Source organism: Melanaphis sacchari, unplaced genomic scaffold, assembly GCF_002803265.2.
Source record: "Melanaphis sacchari strain LSU unplaced genomic scaffold, SCAv2.0 Contig7_pilon_pilon, whole genome shotgun sequence".
Taxonomy (NCBI): domain Eukaryota; kingdom Metazoa; phylum Arthropoda; class Insecta; order Hemiptera; family Aphididae; genus Melanaphis; species Melanaphis sacchari.
Window position 1 is genome coordinate 6539457 of NW_020271560.1, and position 16108 is coordinate 6555564.

At 27.1% G+C, this 16108-nt stretch overlaps 4 protein-coding genes across 5 annotated transcripts; 2 read left to right on the forward strand and 2 right to left on the reverse strand.

Annotated features, from left to right (window-relative positions):
• Positions 1-248: 248 nt before the first annotated feature.
• LOC112601770 (uncharacterized protein C6orf106 homolog) lies at positions 249-3913 on the forward strand. The gene is made up of 5 exons (XM_025349547.1): positions 249-611; positions 1272-1391; positions 1480-1709; positions 3299-3456; positions 3662-3913. Exons 1-5 carry the CDS (start codon positions 454-456, stop codon positions 3701-3703), a joined length of 708 nt encoding a protein of 235 aa, XP_025205332.1. The 5' UTR covers positions 249-453; the 3' UTR covers positions 3704-3913.
• A 506-nt stretch (positions 3914-4419) lies between these two features.
• On the reverse strand, positions 4420-6257 carry LOC112601763 (thymidylate synthase). Its single transcript, XM_025349538.1, has 5 exons — positions 6013-6257; positions 5789-5948; positions 5542-5721; positions 4992-5338; positions 4420-4695 (listed from the first exon to the last, which is right to left on the reverse strand). Exons 1-5 carry the CDS (start codon positions 6013-6015, stop codon positions 4486-4488), a joined length of 900 nt encoding a protein of 299 aa, XP_025205323.1. The 5' UTR covers positions 6016-6257; the 3' UTR covers positions 4420-4485.
• Positions 6258-9560: 3303 nt separating this feature from the next.
• On the reverse strand, positions 9561-13604 carry LOC112601828 (elongator complex protein 4). 2 transcript variants are annotated; one of them, XM_025349625.1, is made up of 8 exons: positions 13548-13604; positions 13168-13355; positions 12398-12433; positions 12143-12258; positions 11704-11923; positions 11130-11368; positions 10877-11065; positions 9561-9722 (listed from the first exon to the last, which is right to left on the reverse strand). In XM_025349625.1, exons 2-8 carry the CDS (start codon positions 13295-13297, stop codon positions 9621-9623), a joined length of 1032 nt encoding a protein of 343 aa, XP_025205410.1. In that variant the 5' UTR covers positions 13298-13355; positions 13548-13604; the 3' UTR covers positions 9561-9620. The 2 variants fall into 2 exon arrangements, with proteins under 2 accessions (XP_025205410.1, XP_025205411.1); XM_025349626.1 differs by lacking the exon at positions 13548-13604 and adding an exon at positions 13519-13536.
• Positions 13605-13856: 252 nt separating this feature from the next.
• On the forward strand, positions 13857-15130 carry LOC112601829 (transcription initiation factor IIB). Its single transcript, XM_025349627.1, has 2 exons — positions 13857-14055; positions 14138-15130. Exons 1-2 carry the CDS (start codon positions 14040-14042, stop codon positions 15055-15057), a joined length of 936 nt encoding a protein of 311 aa, XP_025205412.1. The 5' UTR covers positions 13857-14039; the 3' UTR covers positions 15058-15130.
• Positions 15131-16108: the final 978 nt, after the last annotated feature.

The window sequence follows — 16108 nt, forward strand, 5'->3', positions numbered from 1 at the left end:
TAGTGTATATTGATATGAAAATAAGACATGTCACTGTCATTGTCATACTTCAAATTGCAATCTTTCAAATTATTTTATTCTGTAATCTAAAATAGACTATAAACCAGGTAAAGGCTATAATTGGCAATAAAGAAAATTAACGGAAGACGCGAGCGATGTCTACCGGACAATTTTGTATGAAATAACGCAAACAAATTGTAAGTAAATTATGTCGTTTGTATCACTACCACCCTTCACCACTGCGCACAATCACTTTATCAATCATTTCTGCGATTTATAATAATAATAATAATAACAAAATAAAATATATCAGTGGACAGACGTCGTGGGCACAGATACACAGTGTAATCTCAAAAATAATCTCCTTTACGTTTTCGTATGACCTAAATATAATTTTTCTAAACGCTTCTCGTGAATAATCGTTTCGTCCGGCCGCATTTATATCGTCGAAAAATGGACGTAGACAACGACCCGCTAGACCAGAACCTCTTGCGTCAATTCAACTGTCTGTGCACAACGGACAAGGAGAATCTAGTCAAGGGTTTGCGAGAGCTGATAGGTGACCAGCTAACGGAGTCCGCGGCGGTATTCTTCCTGGAGATGAACGACTGGTAAGTGAAATTATTAGAGAATGATGGACGTCTATAGCAGAGATGGCGCGTACCTATGACACGCGTGTCCTTTTGTGTGATGAGCAACTTTTTCAAAGACTAGCAACTATCCAAAAAAAAATCATTAATAACCCATTGATCAACATGTAACCTAAACAACGTGCAATACTCTTGTATCGTCATACATTTAGTGTTTTATGAATATATTTTAAACTGTAGAAATGAAATGATCAAAAAAAAAAAAATGTTCTGACTTAAATAAAATCTAATCAAAATGGTTGGCGCTTGGTAAAATAAATAGGTTTGCCATAATGCCATCCCTAGTTTATAGTGTTGACATTTTATTATACAGAGTGTTTCTATACAAACTATTAAAATAATCTTGTATGAATGAATAAAATACAAAATCAATGGGACATTTTACAAAAATGGACTTCTTAAGAGTACTTTATTTATTTGATTGTTAAATGTTAAATATTTTTTATAAATATGGTTCACCTGAGAGATAAAACCTCTATTAAGTAAGCCACATGACATTAATATTTCTGATAGACTTGACTGACATGAGATCATTCTCAAAGTTTGCAAAAAACAACCATTAAACGCCTTGTAGACAATATTATTATAATATTAACGCATTAATGTGTGTTTGTGCATTAGGAATATGCATAGGGCTGTCGGCACATATTTTGATGTTAACAATGAAGGTGCAATACCGTCCATGTCTTTGGTCAGGGATGAAAACAGTGAAAATGTCTTGCAGTTGCCACCAAACTTACGGTATTGTGTGCATACCAACAATTTATTGATAAAACGATTGTCAACATTTATAATATAATCATAACCCATGTCATAATTTATACTATAGATTTACAAAATCCTGGGAAGTCAAGAATAATGGTCGCATTAAGTGGCCACCAGGTTGTACTCTCCAGTTCAATGGAGGAGACTCCATTTCTGTTTACACTTCGTTGCCAACAACAACACTTGAACCTGGGTGTACCATGACACTAAGCACTGATTTTATAACACCTTCTAAGCCTGGATCATATCAGTCTAAATGGCGTATGATGTTGCCGACAGGAACATATTTTGGAGGTAAATATATTCATATAGCTTATCTAATCTTTCATAATTAGAGAGCGGATTTTTAGGTTTTTACATATTTTTATTAGTTTTATGCAGCTTTATGAGAGTGAAAAATGTGGACGATTTGTCCATCACAGAGTTCATAGGAAAAAATTTATTTAGCATATTAAAGCATATTTTGGACTTAGGAGAATATTTAGCCTATTTTTCATATTTTAGAATATATTCTATTATTGTTCATAAAAAATCATATTACACATTATTAATTTATCGATTTGTGATATTTTCCAGCAACAATTTTTTCTAGGAAAAAAATTATTTTATATAAGAACGATAAAAATTAAAAATCATTCAATTATATACTTGTTTGTAATCAAATTGCTAATGTTGGTCATTCTGTTACTCTTAATCCATGATTGTACTTAAGATCCTATAATAACGTAATAAGAATGATTCCTAATAATAAATCTATTTTATTTTTACTTTAATATTGTTTATTATTTTAACTTTAATATCTGACGATTTAGTTAAATTTGTAATATTCATTTTTATTTTTTAAAATGCCGAAAATTAACAAAAGTTTAAAATATTCATATACCTATGAACTGTTTTGTATTTATTATAATTAAATATTCTATATGTTACCAAAAAGGAATGGTACATAAGTTATTTATTGTTTTTATTGAATTATTTTGGAAAAAAACAAATCATATTATTTGCATATTTACAAGATTAAGGAATATTTTAGGGTTTTTTTAAAACATATTAGCATCATATTTTAAGCTTTTAAGAACCTAAAAATCCTCTTTTTATTCATAGTAATATATGGTATATTGCGCGAAAACTATAACCAACAAAGCCTAGTAGTGAACAGAATGCTTTTCGAAAGAGTTAATACACTCAAATAGCTCAGGATGAGATTAATAGCAGATGGAGATAAACAAAAAATTAATTCAGCTAATAGATGTAATTTCGTCCTAAAACATATTTTTATTTCTAAGTTTGTCTCATTTAAAACAAAAACCGATGAGAAAAAAGTACTAAGAAAGATATTTGGCCTAAAAAAAGATCACTCATTTGGCCGCCTGTAGAAACGACGAACCAATTTATAACTTAGGCAATTATTCAGTGAGATAGGCATAATAGCAACATTGAAAAGTAAGCATATTAACTGAATAGAACACATATGGAGAGCACAAGACCAGATAATGTGAGAGGCAACAAAATGGATTCCCAATGGAAAGAGGCCATTAAGACCATGACAAAGATGGGTTGACAAAGTAAAAAGTGATCTGCAAATGCTAGGAGTAATGAATGGTGAATAGCTAGATAATAAAAAAAAGCATGGAGAGATGTTGTGGTTGCAGCAAAGGGCTAAAATAGCCTATACTAAGCCTTTTAAAAAAAAATGCGCAAGACATTTCATAAAATAAAAAAACGTAGGTACATTCTTCTCTCATACTCAATTATTTGATAAATAAAAAAATAAAGTGTTGTCCTCAGAATTATTATTCATGTACAATTTGATTTATATAAAAGAATTTTGTTAAAGAATAATTAAATATTCAGTATTAATGAAGTCTATTGATATTATATAGATACAATTTGGACTTTGGTCCAGGTAGAAGATGATTCATTTCAAAATGAATTATCGAGACAGTTGGTCGAAAGCATTAATTTGGGTTCTCCAATGGAAAGCCAACCAAACATTTTAAATCCCTTTTCTACATCACAGCAAAATCAACCGACAAATCAAGTAAGTACTTTAATAGAAAAATTTAAATAGCATGCAATACAGTTTTCATAAAAAGTTGTATTGAAAAAATATGCACATTTTATTTCTCTAATATAGATTTTTTTTAATATTTTAAATCAATTTTGTGGTTATGTTATGATATTAATATTTGTTTATAATCTTTATTGTGTATTTACTGAAATGGTTTTTTTTTTTTTTTTTTAAGGACACTGATACTCAAACTAATATGGAAAGTGATATATTGTGATTATAAATTTGGTTATTTGAGACTCAACTTGTTACATTATTGAACATTGAATATGATAATTTTTAAATTTTGTTACAAACATTATTTTAATTACTCATAGTTTTCATTAAATCTTAAAATTACCTAGTAGTAATTTAAAGGTTGAAAAAAATTATGATCAGCATAAAGTTAGTAAGTAAGAGATCTATTTGACATATATATAAATATATATATATTTTTTTTTTTTTGGTTTTGTCATAAATTAAATTATTTTGCAAAATCCAAGTTACATTATGTCATGATCAGGTGTCTGTTATATAAATTGTACAGTTTATATTTTATTGTTTTGTCATGACAATATATATTTTTTGTTACATAACTAACTAGTTCTGTAAGTATAACTAGTTTTATTAAAATATAATAAGAAATTTTTCAAAAAAAAAAAAATGAAATGTTTCACATTTTTTAAGAAAGTTTTTCTTATATATATATATATGTGTGTGTGTGTATATTGTATACATATATTTGTGTACATATAACCTCATATTAACGATTCTCTTAAATATATTTTATTGGTTTCTATATTTTTAATTTTAAAAAAATTGACTCCACAATTAGTACTACTCAACAGCTTATATATCTTACATTATTTAAATTATTTAAAAACTGTGGAAGTCTCATACAACAATTGATTTACAATACCAAGTATCGTTTATCAACTGTTAAGTAAACAAAAATTATGCGCACGTGTATATTTTATTAAAATATATGTTAATTTCATACATGTATATTCTATATCCTTTTCATACAGCCATATCCATGGTTATTTTTGGGTACGGATTATATCCACTTAATGTAAAGTCACCAAATTTGAAATCATCTATACTTTTGACTTCTCTATTAATAGTTAGTATGGGAAACTTTTTGGGTTTTCTTTGAAGTTGCATTTTGAGTGCATCAATATGATTCAGATAGATATGACTATCGCCCAATGTATGAATGAATTCACCAGGCTATAACAAAATATTTTGAAAAATAATTGATATTTATTAAAATAAATAATTATATAACTTATGATTTATGATGTAATTGTAGTATTACAACATAAATGATGGGCTGTAAAAACATTTAACAATCACTAATAATTAAGTGGCCCATGATTAATCTATTAAATTAATACAGTAATCTATGACTAGTGAATAACCAAATAACATTTGATTAAACACATTATTAAATTAAAATTATTTTCTTTCTCTCGCATTGATTAAAATACTCAAAGAATTTTTATCAGGTACAACTAGGTACTTACTTTTAATCCAGTCACATGGGCTATCATGTATGTAAGTAACGAATAACTAGCAATATTAAAGGGTACTCCTAGACCCATGTCAGCTGATCGTTGGTACATTTGACATGATAGGTATCCATCAGCCACAAAAAACTGTACTAGACAATGACATGGAGGTAAAGCCATTTTAGGTATATCACATGGATTCCAAGCAATCATAAGCATTCGTCTATCGCCAGGATTAGTTTTTATTGTATCAATAACATTTTGAAGCTGATCAATACCTTTTCCTGAGTAATCTGTATGTACATCTTTATACTCAGCACCGTAATGTCGCCATTGGAATCCATAAACTGGTCCCAAATCTCCTAAATATATTATTTTAACTGTTAATACAACTAGTAAAAATAGTTTAATATGTACTATTATTCATATAGCATAAGAAAATAACTAACCTGAAAGATGCTTATATGAAACAGGTACATATTACCACTTATATTAAAATATAATTGTTCAGAAAAAACATTGTTATATATTTATCTACATTTATACAGATATAACAAATAAATACCTTCTTCACGATTGTTAAGTCCAATTGAGTCTAAATATGAACGTGTGCTATTAGCATCCCAAACTTTTACATCCTTTTCCGATAGTTCTTTAGAATTTGTTGAACCTTTGATAAACCATAATAACTCCTCGACAACACCACGCCAAAACACCCTTTTTGTTGTCAACAGTGGAAAAATACCTTAGTAAATATAATTAATTAAACTAATAATCAACAACTGCTAGTGTTATGTATTGTTATGTATTACCATCCATCAAATTATAACGCATTTGAGCACCGAACAATGAAAGTGTACCAACTCTAGTTCTGTCCATTTTCTTATGTCCTTTTTCTAATATTTTTTTTATATGATCCAAGTACTGTTGTTCGTCATCGTTAGTCAAAATCTGTTCAGTAGCTGAGTCGCTCTACAAAAAGAAAAATAATAATAAAATTAAGTTTTATATTTATGTACATAGAAATAAAAATTACCATTTTTCATCAATATTTAAACAAATTTTACGATTTTGACGTACAATTACCGTAAATTTTGAAGGAAATAATTAGAAGAAGATAGATATTAAGTAACAATAGTAGATAGAACAATCCAGACTCAAGGAATTAGCAACAAGTTAATAAATTTCCGTTAACATATTATTATCAAATTTTTTTAAAATTAAAACCTTATCACATGTCATGACGACACTACGACAGTTGAATCACATAATTTTTTCTGTGGTTGAGTCAATTGTTAATACCTTAAATCGTGTCATTATTAATTTACCTTCATTTTTTATGTATACGTAAATAATAATCAAAAAATATTCGTATAGCCATTGAATAAATATAGCAATACTACAATGTTATAATCTCACTTGTCAGTTATCACAGTTGACAGATTTATTAATATGAGACGCCTTGCACTAATAAGTTATTCTACTTCTACCATCGTATACATTGTACTTAAAATCTGACACGACTCAGTCAATAATTTTTTGTTTGTAATTATTGAAACAATCGTTTAACCCAGCGGTTATCAACCTCGAATCGCGACCCATATTAAGTTTTTATTAAGGGTCGCGGAAGCATTTTATACCTACACTATATTTCATTTTATTTTATACTTCAAAATTTAGTTCCAAATAAAAAATAGATAAGACCGTCATTAAATCAAAATACAAAATTCGCCTTGGTTCTCAACACCATGCAGTCTGCACTTTCAGTTAATATTCCTCTCAATTTTGAAGATGAACTTGAGGAAAGTGGTTAGCATCAAGGAAGTCATTAATACATTATTTTGTATTATCTTTTTATAGTAAATTAATTTTTATGATATTGTATCAAATCTGTTCAAATAAGCATATTAATAAATAAAAATTATGATTTCAATTATTATAATTACTATTTTTATCATTTTTATTTTTCTATGATCGTGAATAGTTTAATTTAAAATTTCAGGGTCGCGCTCATATAAAGATGGGAATCGCTGGTTTAACCGTTGGTCAATAGGATCAATGAATGGGACGAAAAAATTCTATTCTCTCATTATAATACATAATAATTCTGTATTAGTCTTCGTGATTTTATTATGGAATATTACATCAGTTATTTTTTTTAAAACAGAATGATGATTGCTTCGTGTTTAAGTAACCAATAATCTAGCATTATAATATTTATAAATGATAAAATATTCAAATTTATCTTATTTTTACATTTATTTGATTTATAAGATAATATGGGTGCAACTGTAGAAGGGTTTAGAGTGTTTTAAACCCAGAGCCCACCACTTTGGTTATACCTTTGTACTTTGTAGTAAACATATATACTTAGAAAATTAGATAATCCATAATACAATCAATTGCCACTCTGTGGAAAAACATTTTAAATTTAATTAACAATTGAAATTTGTAGGGATTCGAAACGAACTGCTTTCATTTTTTAATAATATATTTTCATTCTTACATTAAATGTAGACACTAAATGGTTACAACCGGTATGATAGGTATTAGCCATTAGGTACAAATTAAATATTGTCAATCTAATTACGTGATATATCTAGATTTTAAAAATTATTTCGGATTCTTAGTCATATTAATTTCTACCACAGTGAATGGTTACCACTTACCAGTTAGTTCTATAACTGTGAATCCCTGCTATAACATCGTTTAAACAAATTTACTATCAAAATTTGACTTAAAAAAAGGAAAAATGTTTTACCTATACTTTTTATTATTTATTCAATATTTGACGACTAATTATCCTTTTTAAGATAAATCTTAAATAAATGAAAAACAAAAAGCTCGTCATAATAAATTTATTATAGATGACAAACGGTCAGTTGGCAATTAACTTAAATTCATATTGTTGACTAATAATTATAAGAATATTAATCTTCATTATTATTTGCAGTCTGTAATATACTCCAGTGGTTCTCAACCATGGTGACGAAGTTCCAATGTAAGGGTAATGCAAAATACTCGGAAAAAATAAAAATAGAGAACTTTTAATTTTCCGTTAAAACTTTGTAGAAAACCTCTAAGGCTAAAAGCTCATTAATTTTTCAAATTTTATTTAATTCATTATTATTTATCAATATTCTTACTTTCTATTTTTTTATTTAAAATGGCTATATTTATTCAACAGTACAACTAAAATAAAATGTGCAATTTATTTTATTTTTTAAAACTCGATACACTTTTTCTAAAGTGAATAGCATACATTTTTTAATATTGTGATGTTAGGGGGACGCAGTATTGGATGATCGTGGATAAGAGTGACATATATCCAAAAAATTTAAGAACCACTGATTTACTCATTATAAATAAAAGTTTGGTAGTAATGGTAGTTCTTTATTTAAAACCATTATAGAACCACTGCTAATAATAATGTATTCCGTAATTAAATTTCTTAATTCTTAATGATATCAAAATTACAATAATTTACCTGTAAGTACTACATTGTCGTAGGAATTAGCCACTTAAGAATTTTCAAATCAGGCATGCAAATAACGATGATATAACTTTAAAATTTGTGCACGGAGTCGAAATTTTCAATGTCCCTTCTCCATATAAACATATTAGATTACATTAAGTGAGGTCTGAGGAGGGGCATTCGTCTTCATAAAATTATTTTTTACATTTTTTTAAAAATATTATTGAATGTTTTATCAATTTAAAATTGTATATAATTTTGAATTATTTATTTTTTATTATAAGAACAAGGAAAAGATTAGTATTTACAGAAAAATTGAGACAGATGGTGTGAGAGAAGGAATCAATTAATATTGGGACTTCAAAAAAAAAAAATAAATAAATAATTGTTTCATAGCTTATTATAAACTATTAAAAAAAAAAAGATTGTATTACTTAGACCCAGTTACATCCGCGTTCTTTGATCTCTCTTAGTTACGCTACTGGAAAATCTTCAAATATTACAAATCATTTTTTTATTAAATTGTATAATCTAATACGTTTCCCCCTCCCCAATCTTGATATTTAAATGATTAATATTATATCAAATTGTTTTGAATATCATGTATTATTTAAAACAGAAGTTTACCTTTAAAATCCCGAAAAAAATATCTTTCTTGAATATCTAAGAACCATTCAGATACATTTTAAATTTCTGAATAGTATACTTATTTCTTGATGTTTATAGAAACTTATAATAACTTAGTTAATTATTAAAATCTCTGTCTAAAATTATTTAAATTAATTCTATTACATAGGTATTATTACTAACATAGAAAAATATACTGTTTATTTTTACTTTTTCATTTTTAGTTGTCAAAATATTTTTTTTTTTAGATAAGTAGTAGTAATTATGACAATTGAAGCATAAAATATGAAATATTTTATAAATTAGAAAAACTAAAATTCCTTGAATACATGATTTGCCATACATTAAAGTATGAAAATTTTTAAGATTAACATCTTACACAACACAAGTAACAGATGATGCAATTACCTAATCAATTTATGTAAAATGTATATATCATAAAAATAAAATAAATTAATATAATAAATATTAACATAGCTATGATATAAAAATATTTGTTTTCATTAAACTAAATATATAAAATTCTGACAGGTAAAAACAAACTAAAAATTTAATACAGAAGTTGTTGAGGCGCATGACAATTGCTTAGTCTGAATGTTTTCATTATCATCTTCAGTGTTTAAGCATGGCGGAAGATGTAATTTCTAAATAAATAAATAAATATACTTTAAAATAAGTATTTGATAGAGAACATGATATAAGAAAATGGATTGTGTTTTAATAAGTTCAATTTAAAATTTTAATCACCAAAGCTATAAATCTGGCCATAGTTAAAGATATGTCAGAGATATGTAAGTATATGTCAAATTAAATTTATAACAGTACATTTTTATAAAATTTCCTTGCTAAATATATACTGTGTGTTCAAAAATTTAAAGAATACTAAATTAACATAACTAATATATGTAGTGCAGCTTTATCTTAAATGTCGTTTTATAATGTACCTACATATTTATATCAATGTAACATGACATGTCATATTTCTGGCTTATGCACAGTTTTTACTTACATTGAACCTTCAAAACTGTTCAGTTTTTGTGTTAGGAAGGTTCTGTTTTATTGAGGTTTAACGTCTATTTAAAAATATAGGAACATGCCGGAACAACAGAAAAATTCTGTATTGGATAATTTTTTATTTTATTCAGGGTTAGCATTACACAGTTTTTATTATATTAATTAAAATTAAAATGGCTTTTATTCAATTTTTAATTTAGAACCCTGATTGAGATATCAAAATTATCTTAAAAAATTAGGCCTTTCCAAAATATGATGTTCAAAATAGGTGTTGTTATTTAAAAAAAAACATGTTTTATTGTGTGTACACATACCAAAATAATAAAAATTTTGAATTTATCTGTAAATGTATATTTATATTATACCACTAGCTTGTAAAAAAAAATCAGTATTCCCTAAATTGGTGAACAAACAGTATATAATTATTTTATCAGTAAAATTGTTTGATAAACAAAAAAATCATAAAATTCATAGCTCTGGAAATATCAATAATAAACATTATTAGATAGTAAAAAATTAGTCATTAACCATGGTGTTTTTAGAGACACACAACATATATTTTTTAACAGGTATATTAGAGTATATTCTGTAAAAATAGTACAAAATTATGCTCTTCCACCATAAAATTAAAAAAAATATATGTAAGATAAGATTTAAAAATTAAGCGATCTGTATTTTATATAATTGAATTTATTTATCATTATTCTTGTTGAGTCTAAATAATTTTGCACTTATAAAACTACAATACTCATTGCATCATTGATAAATAAAATATTAATAATACCTCAATGCATAATTTTTTTCTTGTGAGTTTTGTAGCCCAATCAACAGATAGAGGTTCGTATAAAAATGTGTTAAATGATGCCAATTTACCAATGATAAGTTTTCCATTATAATCAGCACATGAACTTAATTCCATTGGTTTGAGGATTAGTACTGTATCCACAAAATGTTCTATCCGACATTTAGTCACCTTAAAAAAAAAAAAAAAAAAATAATTGTATTGTAAGTAGCATTAAAAAAAAATAAATTCTTACATCATCAATTACATGAGCTTGAGTTGTTATAAGACAAGTAGCATATGAAGAACGCACAAGAATTCGAAGTTTGTATAAAAATGTAACAACGTTCATATCATTAGAATTCCAAATTGGTGAAAACAAATTACTAATTGTTATTCTTAATACATGTCTTTGCTCAACAGGAATTTTTGTACTAAAACCACCATTAGTTATTATTATGTTTATGTGTTCTAATAATTTAGAGTAACTGGTGCCTATGGATAAAACAAAAACAAAATAATACTGACAAATAACTTGTATATACATATAAATCAAATTTAATATTTTAAATTATTAATGACTTTGCTTATGATTTAATTTTATAATAACAAATGTACCATTTTTGTAATAATTACATTTTATTATTAGAGAACAAAATAAATTATTAATTAAAAACAAACAAATAATCATAGTTTTATTTGATCAATTAGATATCTCTATGAATAATACAATCTCATAAGTATAAAACAGTATTGTGATAAATATGTTTAGAAATAAATTTGAATCCTTTTATAATTATAATAATTAATACATAGTATGATGTAAATACCTTGCGATTTATCTGCTGGCCAATATTTAATGTTTTGTAATTCATTGACAGGAATTTTAGCTGACATATCAAATGTATGTCCAAAAGATATGGATGTATGATATGGTTTAGAGTCATATATTGGATTTTGGCTATATCGCCAAGCTATTTTAAAATCCTCAGCAACAGTATCAGTTGGTTGAAAACAATCTTCATGAATTGGTTTGGGTAAGTCATTTACCTAGATTAATAAGCAAATTGAAGACAAAATTAAAATTTCTTCAAAATAAATACCAAATCTATTTTGTTATTTATTAAAAAAAACAACTATATATGTTGAGTTTTATTTATCATACATTAATACATAATTTAATTATATAAATTATGTATAATTTGATATTCGAAAACCATCCACTATTAATTTACTCAAAGTAGAAAACAGAATAAAAATAAAAATTACAATTGCTTCAGGTTTTCTTTCAACATCAGCAATTAAAATAGAATGATTACACACAACTCCTTCAGCTATAAAATGCTTTGTAATCAAATCTGCATTTCGGCCATAATTTTCTTCTTCTATAAACAAAAACAAATTCAATCAAATAAATACATTGTCTCAAAGCAATAAAGATACAAATAAAAAAAAAATATTTGATCATTAATAGTAGTAATATTTATACATTTAGTATACATTATAAGAATTGTAAACACATACCCACAAGAACCACAGTTCCTATTGGAATACCTCCATCTAAACAAATTAAATAAAAAAAAATTTATCTAAAAACACAGTTGGATATAATTTGGTATTCTTGTCGTATGCGGTCTACCGCACACTTGTCATCTACCACACGTCTACACACTTTTTATCTACTAATGATAACTTTCAACGATTCAACAGCAATGACGATTAAGTTTTATCTTAACGATGTGATTTTTATATCAATAATAAAATACCTGCTATAATAAAACTTGGGTCCTGCCAAAATCGTGACTGTAGTCGTAAACGTATAAGATATCAGTTCAGTTTGTACTGTAATACCTACGTGATCCGTTATTCTTCAGTTTATTTACTGCACTTTTTAACATAATGTTAGCCAAACATTATGTAGGTATAAAAAGTATGTTATAGACCGCATATGACGCAATGGTGTAACTGAGGACCCGCAGACCCCGCGTTGTGGGGGAGAACATAATAATTTGGGGCCTTTGGTTATAGGGTTATATTTAGTATAATAATATTTTTGAGGCCCGTTTTTTATTTTAGCGGGGGAGCCTAAATTTTTTTGCTACGCCACTGATATGACATATAAAAACATGTGTGGTAGACGGAAAGTGTGCGGTAGACCGCATATCACATGTAGAAACGTGAGGTAGACCACATACGACAAGAATACCTATAATTTAACATACAAAAAAAATTAAATAAAACAAAATATATGTATCACAAGTAACCTAAAAATCTGTTATATTGTATATCCTTACCCAAAACTGCATCCAGCGATACTATACCAGTAGAAATTAAAATTTGGTTTTTTGTAACTGACGTTTTAGTACCTTTCAACTTCAAACTTTTTCTTTGGCTAATAGTGTGTGACTGCAAGTTTAACGACATAATGGAATATCTGGTCAGGTAATTAAAATTACTACACGTAGGCAAATAAAGGTGAAAACTAAAACATAGATTGTATACGTAATTCAAAATATATTTATTATATGAAATAAGTATTAAACAAATGAAAATATAAAAAATGTGTCCGGTAATAATTATAATAATAAATATTTATTTATTATCGGGCATTTACTAGCTACTAGCAATACTAGCTTGCATACTACCTTTATGTTTATATTACATTATTACCTACCTGGCTACCTAATAGTTCTTACATAATACATATATTTAGTATTTACATAAAATTATTGAGATTTCGAATTTTAATATTTTGTCGAATTATGGATCTCTTATCTATTTTGTGAATTTGTGATACTGCCACTATCACAAAATAACATTAAATTCTTTAACGTAACCATAATAAGGCAATACTATATTTGAACCTATAACCAGGTAATTATGAAATTATATACATCATAGTCACGACTCACGACGTCGTCACGTCGATTCACTAACACAAAATATGATAATGTAATATGTATGTACCATTTAATTTCTAATGAAAAATAATCATTATTAATAACAGAATAATTAAAATTTAATAACAAGTGATAAATTATTATTGTTGACTATTTTTAAATTAGAATCAAATTTATGAAAGTTCAAAGTTGACTGATACAAAAATATAAATTCAATTATTAATGTTACAATTGTTTCAACTGTTACGATACTTTAATTCAGAATAATGTCGAAAAATCTAGGTGAGTTACTAAGTTTGTTTTAAGTATTGTATTTGTGTTGTGTTTTAATTATTAATTTTAAACATTTTTTTGTTTGGTTTAGTGCAATGTCAACAGCATCCTGATGCTCCGTTGATTGAAGATTATAGAGCTGGTGATCAAATATGTTCAGAATGTGGTCTTGTGGTTGGTGATCGAGTAATAGATGTCGGTTCAGAATGGAGAACTTTCAGTAATGACAAAGGTAGCAATAGTGCTGATCCTTCACGTGTCGGAGGGGCAGAAAATCCATTACTCAATGGTTCTGATTTATCCACACTGGTCGGTCCTTCTAGAGGTGATGCATCATTTGATGAGTTTGGTGGTATGAAGTATAAAAATAAAGGTATGGTTTGTTCGACCAATCGTTCACTACTTAATGCATATAGAGAAATTGGCCTTATGGCTGATCGCATAAATTTGCCAAGAAATATTGTTGATAGAGCCAATGTACTGTTTAAACAAGTACATGATGGCAAAAATCTTAAAGGTCGATCGAATGACGCTATTGCATCAGCTAGTTTATACATTGCTTGTAGACAAGAAGGTGTGCCGCGAACTTTTAAAGAAATATGTGCTGTAAGTAAAGTTAGTAAAAAAGAAATTGGAAGAGTTTTTAAATTAATATTAAAAGCACTAGAAACTAGTGTTGATTTGATAACAACTGGAGATTTCATGTCAAGATTTTGTTGTAATTTGGGATTACCAAACATGGTTCAAAGGGCAGCTACTCATATTGCTAAAAAAGCAGTGGAATACGATATTGTACCAGGTCGTTCTCCTATATCCGTAGCGGCCGCAGCAATATTTATGGCATCCCAAGCATCTGATGAAAAACGTTCTCAAAAAGAAATTGGAGATATTGCTGGTGTTGCAGAAGTCACAATTAAGCAGTCATATAAACTGATATTAGCTAATGCTACTTTATTATTTCCAGAAGACTTTAAGTTTGTGACTCAGATTTCTGATCTTCCAACGTCCTAAGTATTCCTGATGTATATTATTATTCAACTAAACATTTATGGAAAATCCTACAAATATATTTTTCATAATTTTATTGTACAATTTATTTTTACTAAGACTTGGACTAAAAAGTAAGAGACTAATATATTGTTTGTATTTTTATTTTTATAAAATAAACAAATATTTGTCTTTTCTTTATAATTTCTTTAATATATCAATAGTATAATACAAGAATAGTGCTAATTACAAATACCCAAATCATACATTTTAGAAATTTTAAAATTTAAAATTTCTTAATGTTTTCTTATAAGAAATCAATATTTTTAATAAGTTATTTGTCTCTCAACAATAATTAACTATTAAGTAGCCAAACTGTTTTATCTTCTATTAAACATTTTAATTTTTAACTTATTTCCATTTAGTGCTCTAGTTATTTTTTATGGCAAACCATTAACAAATTGTATTAATTGTATGTAACAATGTTTGTACCTAAGTTAAAAATATATACAATATTAGCATTTAACCTTGGTGTAAAAGAAGAATTTTGCTCCAAAAAATAAATGGGTGTTAGAAAATTTAAACTTCTAATAAAAAAAATTATAAGCTTCTAAACCTTAGTTTATAGGTCTGTGGTGGTTAATTTTTACTTGTTTTTTATAATTTGTCTTTGAATTAATATTATTTAATTCTAAGAATCCTGGATGGCTAGTTTCAGATCATTAGAGAAAAGTGATAGATTTTATTTTTTTTATTTTAGGTATACTTTTTATAGGTAACAAAAGTTATTATACAGAATAGATGAAACATAATGTATTAATCTACCTAACATTAAAATGTTGTCTTTTGTATACTATGCAAATATCTATCAAATGCCTTCGATGCGTCTAAAATACTTTTTATTATATATAATTATATAGATGTCTGGGGGTGAAGTGGCCGAGCGGACTAAGGCGGCGGTTGCGTCGCGCACCGTCGCCGGTTCCGAATCTCGGTCACGGGCGGCGTCACTCTTCAGGCAGTCACGGTGTCTGGAGAGAGAAGCCGCCGCCCCCCACCCGGGCATGGCAGAAAC

What these genes read in the sequence shown, in the direction of transcription:
- LOC112601770 (XM_025349547.1), top strand. Translation starts at nt 454, where the DNA reads ATGGACGTAGACAACGACCCGCTAGACCAGAACCTCTTGCGTCAATTC. An exon ending in CAGTTGCCACCAAACTTACG is followed by an intron (nt 1,392 to 1,479) that starts GTATTGTGTGCA and finishes TTTATACTATAG; the next exon opens with ATTTACAAAATCCTGGGAAG. An exon ending in AAAATCAACCGACAAATCAA is followed by an intron (nt 3,457 to 3,661) that starts GTAAGTACTTTA and finishes TTTTTTTTTAAG; the next exon opens with GACACTGATACTCAAACTAA.
- LOC112601763 (XM_025349538.1), bottom strand. An exon ending in ACTTAACAATCGTGAAGAAG is followed by an intron (nt 5,339 to 5,541) that starts GTATTTATTTGT and finishes TAATATATTTAG; the next exon opens with GAGATTTGGGACCAGTTTAT. An exon ending in CCCATGTGACTGGATTAAAA is followed by an intron (nt 4,696 to 4,991) that starts GTAAGTACCTAG and finishes ATTTTGTTATAG; the next exon opens with CCTGGTGAATTCATTCATAC.
- LOC112601828 (XM_025349625.1), bottom strand. Translation starts at nt 13,297, where the DNA reads ATGTCGTTAAACTTGCAGTCACACACTATTAGCCAAAGAAAAAGTTTG. An exon ending in AGGAACTGTGGTTCTTGTGG is followed by an intron (nt 12,259 to 12,397) that starts GTATGTGTTTAC and finishes TTTTGTTTATAG; the next exon opens with AAGAAGAAAATTATGGCCGA. An exon ending in AAGCTCATGTAATTGATGAT is followed by an intron (nt 11,066 to 11,129) that starts GTAAGAATTTAT and finishes TTTTTTTTTAAG; the next exon opens with GTGACTAAATGTCGGATAGA.